Source organism: Lycorma delicatula, chromosome 5, assembly GCF_047948215.1.
Source record: "Lycorma delicatula isolate Av1 chromosome 5, ASM4794821v1, whole genome shotgun sequence".
Lineage (NCBI taxonomy): Eukaryota > Metazoa > Arthropoda > Insecta > Hemiptera > Fulgoridae > Lycorma > Lycorma delicatula.
Genome location: NC_134459.1, coordinates 93,833,513 through 93,847,410, shown reverse-complemented (window position 1 = coordinate 93,847,410; position 13,898 = coordinate 93,833,513). Strand labels below are relative to the sequence as shown.

The 13,898-nt window shown below is 27.0% G+C and overlaps 1 protein-coding gene across 3 annotated transcripts in view; it reads right to left on the bottom strand.

The window, feature by feature from the left end:
* Nucleotides 1-4,967: 4,967 nt before the first annotated feature.
* The window catches only part of LOC142325204 (uncharacterized), a 188,519-nt gene continuing 179,588 nt past the window's right edge, over nucleotides 4,968-13,898 (bottom strand). For all 3 annotated transcript variants that reach the window (XM_075366649.1, XM_075366647.1, XM_075366648.1), the window contains exons 7-8: nucleotides 9,210-9,632; nucleotides 4,968-7,871 (exon numbers count right to left, since the gene is read on the bottom strand). In XM_075366649.1, coding sequence (XP_075222764.1) covers nucleotides 7,428-7,871; nucleotides 9,210-9,632 — 867 coding nt within the window. In that variant the 3' untranslated portion in view covers nucleotides 4,968-7,427. The remainder of the gene's footprint in view (nucleotides 7,872-9,209; nucleotides 9,633-13,898) is intronic.

Below are 13,898 nucleotides of genomic sequence, written 5' to 3'. Positions count from 1 at the left end.
CATAATTTATGTAATATAATAATGTTTGCAGTCATATGATATGGATTTTTTTTTCTGATATGCTGGTGTAATGACAATAACCAAGCTTTTTTGTTAATTTGATTTTTTTAAGAAAAAAAACAATTATAAATATAAAAACTTCAAATAACGTTAATATTATATGAGTAACTGAAGTCGTAATACTTGTTTTACATTTAACATCTTCAAATAATATAACACCAAAGAAAAATGAAGATATTATCATTGTCTTCATTATTTGTTATTATTACTGATGCAATATTTTATTTCATTTCTTTCACTCATGTAGCTTCTGGCTGAAATGAAAAACAGTTGTTATATTTGCTTGTGATGATGCAGATAGATAAGTTTTGTTGCCATGAAAATTGTCACACATAATCAAAATCAATTCCAAAACTTGTAGATGGAAGACAGAGGTATGACCAATTTGGAACAATTGCTACTATCATTTTATCAGTTAAACAGTTTTTTGTGTAATGGATGCTTATTTTAATTTTAAATGTTAAATTATACAATTTAATTTTGTTATAGACTATTAAAATTTGACCTAATAGCTACCTCAATAATAGCCTCTTTTTTTAATCAAATTTTAGTTTATCATAAATGTTTTGATGAATATTTCTGACCATTGCTATAAATGTTTTCATAAAAGTTGTTAAAAATTATAAATATTTTTGATATAAAGTAATAAAAACAATCTATCACTGCGATAATATTAATTCTGTCTCTTTATTGAAGGAAAATTACCAATAAATGCAAGAATATTCTGAAAATACAGCTTTCTGCTATATCTTTGTTCATTGTAATTTATATATGCATTCAGTGTGATTTATAATGGATTTATTATTTAAGATCTTTTGCAATGTAGGCCAAGTGATTGTAAGATCAATAAACTACCCTGATCAGAAGCAGTATTCTATGGGCTGAATAATCTACTGAATAATCTCATCCCATTGAGTGCAACAGGAATTGAGTCAGTTATTTGCCTGGTCCTACCTGTGACATTATCCAGTAACCATCAGGTCAGCTGCTTCTTTATTGGAATTCAGTGGGGTAGCAAAACAGCCTTATTTGTCTGTTGAAATTCCAAAGGATTCTATTCTTGTCTGGAATTTAGTATAAAAGGCTATACAATAAAATTGTAGCTGCCTATTGGGTAACGCCAGGCCTCTTAATTTTCATGAAATCTAATCTAAAAATAAATGAAAAAATTTGTTTTACAGCTTTTTTTCTTATGTTTTCTTTTCTGTATTTAATTTCCCACTCAGATCCACCTAAGTGGGCACCCATGGCCACTTCTTAACTTGGCCAATGGTCAGCCTAAAACTTAAAGTTCACTTATTTAAACGTCTTCCAGGTAGCGGTTCAAATTAATGAAATAATAGAGCAATTAAATTATAATACTAACTTATTTATCTGGGCTGGTCAAATGAAAAATTTGTAACAATTTTAAGTGAAAAAAAAAAAAACAATCAGAAATATAAAGTAATGCCTTTGTAAGTGCTTCACACATAATTTAATTATTAAATACAAATGTTTAGTGTACTGTATCATGTTATTGGAGAATGGATGAAGTATTTTCTGAAAATATCTCACACATCTTTGTCAACATTCCATGTTCCACTTTGGGTTAGATTGATCAAATCTTAATGTGTTAAGTTAAAGCTCTGGCATTTGTCGCTTTGATGATACAACATGAGGTGATACAACATGATACTTACATTTTAAATACCTGAAGAATAAAGAGACTAAATTGTAGGAAAGAAACCCTGTATGCATAACAAATGCAAGCTTTGCATAGATATACAGTCACTCTCTTATGGATTTTTAAATTAATTTTATTAAATATTATTAGTATCATTTGGTACACATTAACAACAGTTTAGATTAACTGGAAGTTAGCTTTAATATCCTGATTCTTATTTGTAGTTATTATATTCATGTTTTTGATTTCATTGGTCAAAACCTCTCATCCTATAAGTCACTCTCTTGCCAGTAAGTCTGCTCTCTTGCCAGTAAGGTACTCTATTTATAGAATTATACTCATCTAATTGAAGTCATTCAGAATGTAAATTAACTCACCAACACTATGCGATTACCTGCTGCTGACTATTAAGTCAGCTGACTTCAAAGTGTCATGGAATGTGTATGCTGATGCTTATTACTGTTTTTACAGAAAGAAGCAAAATATTGTAAATGGTAGATAACACCAAATATTTTTCATTTATAAATAATTTGAATAATTGCATCCTTTAGCACTTTATAGTAAAATAAAAACTATACCATTTTATTTGCTGACAAACAGCTGCTTGAATTCATCATTTTTATGATACAAACTTAGAGGTTAATTGTCATAGTTTTAAACTCAAATATTACACCAATCTAACCAATCTAAGTAGTAGTTTGCATAATCATGAAGACACAGCTTTCCATTCAGAAGTTCAAATAAAGTTCAAATCAGATCTGTTGGGATTTAAAAAGAAAAGGTTCTACTTTAAGTTTTGTTTTAACAGGGGTCAAGTAAAGAATCCATGAAGTCAAAAACATGAATGTAATAACTATAAATAAGAATCAGGATATTAAAGCTAACTTCCAGTTAATCTAAACTTTTGTTAATATGTACCATATGTGATCCCAACAAGTCTAAAATTATTTCATCTCTGTTTTATTTAATGAAATTAATTAAAAAATTTATAAGAGAGTGACTGTAGGTATGCAAAGCTTGCATCTCTTATGCATACAGAGCTTCTTTTCTACAATTTAGTCTCTTTATTCTTTAGTAAATGAAAATGAGTCCTAATATTGTTCCAGATATGTGCATCACTTTGGTAGTTTTTTAACAATCCAAAAGAAGATTGACAGGTATAAGTAAATAATCTGCTCCACAATATTTTAGATAAAATAGTCTATAAATAAAAGGCGATATTTTCAGATACATGTGTAAATATCATGATTTTGAAGATTTGTATATTACATTTCATAATGTACTGTGGATGTGACGTGAGAGTAACTCTAACCTTGCCTGGCTAACTGACTGAATTTAGGTGGTGTCATAACTGTTTGCAGGCCTAAAGCTGAACATTTCATGCATATATAAAATGTGGTACAAATTAATAAAGCAAAATTACACATAACAAAATTTTTACGTCACCAATTATTGATATTGTGAATATTATAGTATTATTAATGAAAACATTATTACACTGAAAATCTTGTATTCACATTGTTTTAAAAACATAATCAAAAACTATTTAAGTAATATTTTGCGATAATAACTGCAACTTCTTTGTTATAACAATTTATCCATTATTATTATTATTATTATTATTTAATAACATCGATTACTATTATTAATTAATAATATAATAATCTAATAACAATATTTTAATAAAAAAATTAAATTGATAATTTGTTTTTTTACTTATATTTTTTTTTAATATTTAATTATTTAGCATTAAAGATTTTGATGATAATCATAAGAGATTAAATTAAAAATAAATGGATGTAAGCTGATGTGGATTGTTTTACAACAAAAAGTTGTTAAAATCATCAAAAAAATTGTATATAATCATTAAATTGTAGCACAATTTTATTTTTAGAATAGAGTTTGTGTGACAGAAAACATGACTTTTTAATTATTTAAATGTAAGTGCATAATTGAATTAAGCATAATGGATATTTACTAATATTAAAAAAAAAAAAATATGGAAATAAAAATGTATACATAAGCAGGATAAATTTAATATTGTAATACTTGCAGAGACCAGCCAAGTTAAAAGTGATGCCTGTGGAAGTAAAGGTAGGCCAACACACACACACACACACACACACACACACACACACACACACACACACACACACACTCACTCACACACACACACACACACACACACACACACACACACACACACACACACACACACACACACGCACACACACACACACACACACACACACACACACACACACACACACACACACACATACATACATACACACACATACACACACACCTCATGTTGTCTCATATAAGAGTATAAATTCAGTTACATAATTAAATATTCAGTGCTTTAAAGAAAATTATATTTGTAGTAGTAGGGATTTAGAAAAATCACGCACCAGTTTAGACTATTCCTATTTGGCAACCGAAATTTTGCCTATCACCTAGGATTATCATATATACATAAATATTTATAATGTAAATCTGAAAAACAATAAAAACATTCTAGTTTTTGTAAAAAATATGACATATAGCAGATTTAAGTGTGTGTTATTTACAGCTTAAAAGATGGTTTCACATATACATTGCTGGTATCAGTCGTAACAAAAAGTCTAAGCTGCTTAAGAGAAAATAATATTACTGGCCAAGATTTATGGAGTGGAGTTCCTTTACTTTTCATTACCATTCTACTGTATATTGATTTCATATTTGTATATCTGTCATGTTCTATTTAACATTTTATCAACATTTTTGTAGTTAATCTTTTTTTTATTTTTATTTGGAGATGCTAAAATATTAAATTCTTTAAAAAAAGGACAGTCTTGTAAAAAGAACATTAAAAAATAACAAAATATACCTATAACAATAATTAAGAAAACGTAATATAATTACTTTTAATTAACATGAATATATCATTTTACAAAATCAACAACAACAATAAAGAGAAAACAATATATTAAATAAATTTCTAATAATAAAAAATTTAAGGCAATATTGAGCATTGTTTTTTTTTGTTTTAGAAGAAGACTGATGATTTTCCTCTACTTTGTATTAACTGATATAATAATATATAAAATAAATACTGCATATTAAATTAATTATATGTATTAAACTAATTCAAACACATATGGTGATCAATAAATTTATACTCATTTACAGTGCCATGATATTTTCATATCTTTTAAAAATATAAATCATTTTATAATGTAATACATATTAATTGTGCTGAATGACGTAATAAGGATATTATAACATTAATATTAACATATTATAATATTAATTAGCAATCATAAAAGGATAATTATTTATTTACAATTCAAGTTATAAATAAAGTAAAAAAAATTATATTTTTTAACAAATAAAACATTTTTTAAACAGTAATATTTTTAACATTTTATATTTAATAATGCTATTTTTATTATTACTTTAGAATGGAACATTTTCTTGAGAGCATTCCATGCTGTTATTTTTATATGATCAGCTGAAAGATGTTTTCTTAGATAGAAGTTTCTAATATACGTGGGTGATCCTATATTAGAAACTGTACTTTTTAATGTTTCCATTAACATTGAGCAGTTTATTAACAAAGCACTCGCATAAATAATGTACTCATACCACAAAATAATCTCTAGATAAAAATGATATCTATTATACTAAAATCTTAGAAAATATGATTATGAGCTACAAAGCTTGTAACTAGAAAGACATTCTTTATATAAAGTGAAAAAAAATATGATACATTTTCTTTTTGCACCAACTTAGAAAATATATTAACTTTCAGTTTCTTCAATTTTCTTGTAAATTATCTGAATAAAGAATTAAAAATCACGTATTCTTAATTACAACACTTTAACAATTTTTAAATAAAAAAAAAACCACATAAATAGAAGTAAAATTTCAGCCACCAAAAATGACAGAAATATTTTATTTGGGTAACTCCCTGCAAATTACTAAATCCCTCCAATCGCTGCACTGATAATGGATACCATCACTTGATCCTTCCTATTCTGGACAGCTGTGGACTGAGGATTAGACCTTAGCTGTGTGGCCATATCAGTTACTATGCAACAGCTACTTAATGTAAATAAATAACACAGTTTACCCACAGAATGGAATACCTAATTGCTATTAATAATAATGTTGTATTGTGTTAAATGGCGATACTGATATTACCATTAGTATCTTCATAAATGTCCAGGCAAATATGATGTCCCTGGGCCATCCAAAACTCATTTTGAATGTTTATATACAGAATATACAGGAGTTTCTGGATATATCCTGAAACAATGTGGGATCTCCAGAATATCTTGAATCAGGATATCTCAGGTATATCCTATACCTCTAGGATAAGTAAGGTATTCATGTTGCATCTTACAAATCCCAGGAAAAATAGAAATTCCCAATAGATTTTTTTTATTCTTATGTAAAGTAACAAGTTTAATATGAATATTTAATAATTAATATTAGATTTTCTGGACATTTATAGACATAAACTTTTAAATCTTAAAGATGAGTTGATAAACTTTTACTTCTAAGTTCCTAAGAGATTTAAAAATGTTTAGTTATTATTTTTGGTAAAATGGGCATATACATTATGATTTTAAAACATAATGGTAATGATTAAACATTTATGGTTTTGGTTTGCTTACTATACTGATATTACTAAAGAAGCTATTGTTAACATTCCCACTACACTTGGCTAATTAATGACAATTGTGTTGTATTGATTGTCTTAATCTGTTTTTTGTATATGGTTACATTCAATGTGTACTAATGTCATAGCATGAGGATGTAAAGGGATATCCTAGTCAGGTCTGAGAAGTCTTTAGGATGTTCCAGCACCATAAAGTCAATAGATCCAAACAATGTTCCATGGAATTTCCTGAACATATCCCTGGGATATCATCAACCAGATATAATGCATATTCTAAAGAGCTCCATTTGTTATTTTGAGAATTTTCTTATATTGTATGGGTAATATGTTGGCTGCCATGATAGCCCCTAGTGAATGGCAGAGACAGACATAAAGGATAAACATAAATTTCTGGTCTCCAGTAACTGGCAAACCATTGACTCATTTAACCATTTACTTACTTTAATTAATTGTTATAGAGAGTACAAATGCTATCTTTTATCTTGTAACTACATTAAGTCTTGAGAAGTTTTGGATAAATTAAAAGTACTTAATTTATTGTATAACCGAAACACAATAGTTACAATGGTATCATTTTGTAATAAAAAAATGACCAAATTAAATTATCAAAACTGATCAAACATTAAAAATGTTTGAAAAATATTAAATTTTTAGATTCAGAATTTGATGCTGACTAGTGTAGTCTAGTATGTTGTTTAGGATATAATAATAATAAAAAAAACCTGCTATATTCCAGGGGCCAGTAATTTAAATGCCTTTTTTCTAGAGTTCTTTCATTAAATTTTCTTTGAAAATATTTAAGAATTATAATAGTTAAAAAGTTAGGAATGTTTTCCTTAAAATTTTGGATGTAAGGACTAAAAATGTTTAACAAATTGTGCTTAAAGATTTAATTAAAATTTAAGATATCACAATTAATAAGTATTATAATAATGTTACATAACAAATATAAAAAATATCCATTTCTAAATAACTTGAATTGTAAAAAAATGAATTAGAAAAAAATATTGAGTTAAGTTCATAAAAAAATAAGTGTTACTCCTTAAGAGAAGTAAACCTTCGAAATTTTCCCCTAAGTTTTTGATTTTTTAAAAGACGGTGAATACGTATGTTACAACTAGGTCCACCAAGGAATAATACCTCAATTTTAGCACCTTCTTCTAAAACTGTAACCATACTCTTTAGTGCTTCTGTACCAACATCTTTAGCACTTAACTGAAGTACTGTTCCAGGAAATCGTTCACGAATGCATTTTCCAAAACCTGCAGCTTGACCAGGTGTCAATGCAACTCCAACAATGCTCATCCAACTCAGGTAATTAAGATTTGCAACACATGTTTGCAATAAAAGATGTTCAAGTGATGTTCGATGAATGCTATCTGTAACAATTAAGCCATTCAATTTTAAATAGCTTAATGAACACGTCTTGAGACACCTTCCTATAGTTCTTAAGCTTCTTTCACAGTCTTCAAGGGAAACCTTTAAAACAAAATGTCTAAAATTAATTAATGAATGAATATGTATGTATTAATGTAAATTAATACATATAATGAAAAAAAATATTAGCTTCAACATTTTTAATTAAAAGATTATTTTTATATCCCTGAACTATTTCTGCAATTTATTTAACGTACACTGCATTGAATATACCAAATTAAAATGCTACTTCTTTTAAAGTAACTTAATCTTATCATGACAGTTCTTATTTTGTTTCAAACTTTGAAACTATAACAATAATTAGATAAATCTTCTAAAAACTTTAGAGAAATTACATTTTATATTAGTGAAGGCTTTCTTAAATAAATTTCACAATTTGTCAGACAAAATAATATAATTCATATAAATATTATTGGTACCATTAAATTCTACAGTAAACTAGATTTGACATGATCTTTTTGTTTGTCACATTAAATCAAAGATTCTAATTTAAATTTCTTAAGAAAAATTAATTACATTTTGCATGCAACTGACATTCTTTCTCACAAGACCTTTTGAACAGACCTACTGTTTTGTACACTTATGAACTTGGTACTACTTCATTCTACATTGAATTAAAATTGAGACAAATTTTACCCGTTACTTCTTCCCCATCATTTCTATATGTCGATGACAGATTCTTTATGATAGTATACCTAATATTACAATATACAAACATTATTGGTTCTGTGAGGTTCTCACATCAAATAAGATTTGACAATAGTAAAAATAGGTTAAAAAATGTTTACCTCAATAAAGTGGAATTTTTTTTACCTTCACCAAATCAGTAGACAACCTCTGTTTCCAAAATATTTACATAAGTGGTTAAAAAGAACCACTTCTGGCACATATGTTCTAAAGAATCCCAGCAGCACATGAAGTAAGTGAACTGTTACAATTATTTCTTAATCATGACTGATTATATCATTAATCAAGTGAACAATGATGTTCATATATGGTAGTCAGTATATAAATACAATTTATGTTACTGAATCTTTTTCTTTTTTCAATACTGGATCTCAAGAGCACAAGTACTTCAGAGTGCAGTAATTGTGCATGCTTATCCCATCATGTTCAGCAATGGCAATTTATAAGTGAAGAGCTCAGTTTTTTTAAGTAATCAATAAACTGTTGGCCTTTGATCATGTCAGTTCTAAAAATATTGCTTTAATTATTATAACTGGTTCTTACTATAATTATTAATACATACATTCATTTATTACTTTCATAATTTAGATAAACAGCTGCTAATCTGATAAGCCCACTAATTAATAACTAGTAATCTTCTTACACTTAATTGAAAGTATTTTAAAATTAGAAGTATTTAGTTTTAATACATACCCTCCAGTTACTTATTTTGAGACTTTGTAATGTTCGGAAATGCATACACAATGTTTGAAAGAAAGCAATCAGTGTTTTATCATCAATTAATAATGGGCTTGAACTGGAATGACTTTTATCCATACTAAGATCAAGATCACTAAGATGAGTAAAACCACGTAGAAAAGGAAGTAATAAAGGTCCACGAAGTGCAATACGATCATTTACAGTAAATTGAAAACCTCCAAGCCTAAGAAAGACAATTGCTGGACAGAGAAACTGAGGAAGGTAAGTCAGCAGTTCAGCTACTGTATCGTCTTGACGTCCAAGCCGACTAAGACGACCATCATGGATTGCAACATGGAGTCGGCAGTTTGCTAATACCAAATCACGTACTGAAGTTGCTTGCAAAAATGCAAGAAATATAGGCAATGAACCTTCTTCCTGAAAACAAAACACATATATTAACAAATCTTTATATAACTGCAGTATAGTAAAACATTAATACAAATTACTGATAGCTCTGTGAACTGTAGATATTGTTCATTTTCAATTGAAATTAACAGATTGGGTTCCAGAATGAAATTGAATTAATGAAGTGAATATGAGTACCGGGACTAGGCAGAAGGGAACACTGGTGGGATTGTTAGTGGCAATGTGCTAATGGTACCCAGATCATAGTATGGAGGTTGAAAGTAGATACAGTGGTACCAAGTATTGACTTGCATTGTGAGAACACTGTTCAGTGCCAACATTAACCAAAAAGGATTCACAATACCTAAGTTAAATCAGGAAGGGAGGGGAGACAATGTGTTTATTCAGGAGTTGGGGCTTGGAGAAACTTGCTCTCTAACGCTCCTCTCAATCGCACCATATCTAAGATAGCAGTAAAATGACTGATACAATAATGTTTAAAGCTATATTCAGTCTTTACAATTAAATTTTCTGCAGAATGATGGAGATGCATTTAGTGTTTCTATAATAAATATTTTAAATCTAATATTTTAATAATCTAATATTTTAAATCTAATTCTATAAATGATATCAGTAACAAAATTTTATCAAATTATTTCTTAAGCTATTATCTTTTAAATTATAACGGTAAATAGTCTTTCAAACTGTATCAGCTGCAATTTTTAAATGGAAAATTTTATCAAAAATCACAAACATTTTATTTTGCCTAACAGCAGGAAACCTTGAATAAAATTTCATAAAAACTGAAAAATATGTTTAGATGTAATTAAATCATAAATATGTTTACAAACAAAATACCAGCTCACCTTTACAAAGTGCTTTATTTATTTGTTCACTCATTTAAATAATCACTGGGTGACTATTTTATTTAATTTAAAATGAAGTAAAAAGGATGTTAAAAAAAATATCCTACAAGTTTTAAATGAAGGTCAGTATGTTGTAAAACTTAATTTCACCAATTCTAGTATTTTTGGTATTAATTTACTTCAATGCAAGTAATATGCCTTCCTTTTATAATGCCTATATTCACTTGTATTTGCCACTGTACTAACAACCAACATAAAATCTAATTCTCTTGTACAAGAAATAAATACAAAAATCTTCTTACTAATAAATAGCATTCAAGCGCTTTCGGAATTAAATTCCATCTTCAGGAAATCTCATATTTGTCCAATTTGTGATAGTAATTAAAATTTCACATGTAAATTATAAAAAAACCGTGATTCTTAAAACATAACATTTGACGACCAATGTTATAAAATTATGTCAGCGTAAACGTTCTGTCAATTTGGTGGTCTCAACTGTTGTATTAAAATGGATATCAATCAGTTTGGCCAACATAATCTAATGCTACTATTTAATTCTGCTTATATAAAACGTTATCAAATTTTATCTGTTCATTTATTAATTTATTATTATTTAAATATATATGTGGTATTTTTCTAAAATATTAGTATTTTATATATTATTAGAGTAATCGAGTATGTTAATAAATTTGCTTGGGTCATACATAATTATGTTTATTATTTATAATATGTTTAGCAAAATTTGATTTATCTGTATGAATTTTTTTACAATTTAGATGTTCTTTTATTCTTATTGAAAATGATCTATTAGTCATGTCGATGTATTTTAAATCGCAATCTGTGCATTTCAAACTGTATATTCCATGTTTTTCTAAATTGACTTTGTTATTATTTTTGCAGGATTATTTATTTATTTTATTATTTTGTTATTAGTTATGTATGCAGTTCTTAGCCCAAATGATTTAAATATTTTGTTGAATTTTTTATAATTTATTATTATTATTAGCTAATTTTATTTTCTATTGTGTATTTTGTATTTTATTTTATTACATAATTTATCAATTATGTTTTTATTATATCCATTGGTTGTGGCAATATATTTAATAATATCTAATTCATTGTTTAATTTTATATTATCGTTCTTTAAATATTTTAGTGCTGTATATATCAGAGCATTAAATGTAGCCATTTTTTGTTTCCAAGGATGAAATGAACTGCAATGGATTACTGTGTCTTGCTTGCTGGTTTTCCTAAAAAATGTCAGTTTCTAACTTACTGTAATTTTTGTTAATTTTTAAGTTCAAAAAATGTATGCTATTATTGTTTTCATGGGATAAAATAAATTTGATGTTGTTTGTAGAATTCATTGCATTGAATATATCTTTTTCCTCATCATTGTATTGTTCATTATAAATAATCAATATGTCATCCACGTATTTTTTATAAATAATATATGATGACCCTTAAAAATATTTTGTATATTATTATTCTTTTATTATTAATAAAAAATTAATAAATGAATGGATATAATCTGATAACTTTTTATACAAGCAGGTATTAAATAGTAGTAATAAATTATGTTGGCCAAACTGATCCACATCCATTTTTGAATATTTGAGACCACCAAATTGACAGGACGTTTATGTTGACATAATTTTATAATATTTAACGACCAACTGTTATGTTTTAAGCAAATATCACGATTTTTTGAAATTTACATGTAAAGTTTTAATTACTATTACAAATAGGATGAATATGAGAGTTTCTGAAGATGAAATTTAATTACGAAAGCACTTGAACGCTTCAAATTCAATTGTTGGTAAGTGGTTTTTTGTATATTAACAAGCCATGCTTAACAAAATTATTACTAATAATTTTTTTTGTTTTACCTCCAGGTCCACTGTTAGGTACTGCATCAGAGGTTAAGATGAATGATTTGTAGCGTTTGTGGAAATGTCATGCCTGTCTGGGATTCAAACCCAGGACCTTCGGATAAAAGGTCAACACGCTACCACTCACTGGCTACTAATAAATATTTGGTTTATTTTATTGCTGAATTAAAAAAATTGTCAAAATTGATTCAGTAATCTTTTTATAAAGTTATAATATAAAAGAAGTTTATTGTTGTACAATTCATTCAGAATCATCATTTTCAAAACTTAATTTTTTAAAACATTTCATTTAATTTCACTAAAACAAATATGTTAGTTTTTGTATAAAACATTTTTTTTTACAAATTTTGAGATCTTCAAGACAATTCTTACAGAATTATATATAAAAAGAAAAAAAAAAACTTTTTTCGAGGTAAAGTACTAATATTAGTTTTTACAATGGAAAAATTCACCTCTACTGACATTGGTCTTGGCTGTTTTGAATGGCTAAATTGGCCTTGCCATAATTTCAGTATTATAAATATATAATAGTAGTCATTACAAATACATTAATAATGTATAAGACACAGAACATTTCTATTTTTATTTATAAGAAAGGCAATTAGGGATCGAAAACAGGGTTTAAAATGAATCTATTTTAAGATTGTCAATCCATTCGGATATAAAAAGAATGTCATGTATTTAAAGACTCAACAAATCCTTTAATTAGTTATAAATATGGCTAATTATGTACACATTTGATTTTAGTAGTGTTACACATTTAGAGATAATAATTAATGTAATATAGTTTTAATATAGAGTATAACATACATGCAGCTATTTGGTAAAAACATAAATAAATTTATTGATTAAGTGAAGCAAGATTATGTGTTAATTTGATCTTTTGGCATAATATTTGTTTCTGTATTTGTAATCAAACATAAAAATATTTCCTGCTTTAAAAAAAAAAAAATTGTTATAAAATTCCATACTCTAAAAAATTTTTTTCATTTTAAGATGATGGCTGCTACTACTTTTATTAGCCATAAAGATAGAGGGGAAAAGTTTTCATTGTCTTCCCTCAACTCTTGACATAACTTACTTCTCATCATCCACTATTCCTACTTTATCTCTAAGCTACACATTAGATACCTCACTCTTCTTACTCCATCTTTAAACCTAAGGTTGGTGTCACAAATCAATCTTCTGCTGCTGTACAATATTTTTCTTTTCTTTTCTCAAAGTGTTAGTAAATATTAATTATTTCGCTGGTCTTCAAAAAATTTGTTTTTTAAAATCTTCTTCTCAGGCGCTTTATTTACAAAATATTGAAAAAGACAAATATGTATAAAAAAAAATTAAAATATGGGTATAATGGAAGTTATCACAAATCAGTGATGTCACCAGTATGGTGTGCCTTCAAATACTGTTTATGATATTGCTAATAAATAATTTTATTTGGTGCAGGCTAAACTTCCACAGTCAACTGCAAAAAACAATTTTTTTTTTTACCTTATTTACATCGCATTAATTAAACTTTGTTTTACAGCTTTATTTAA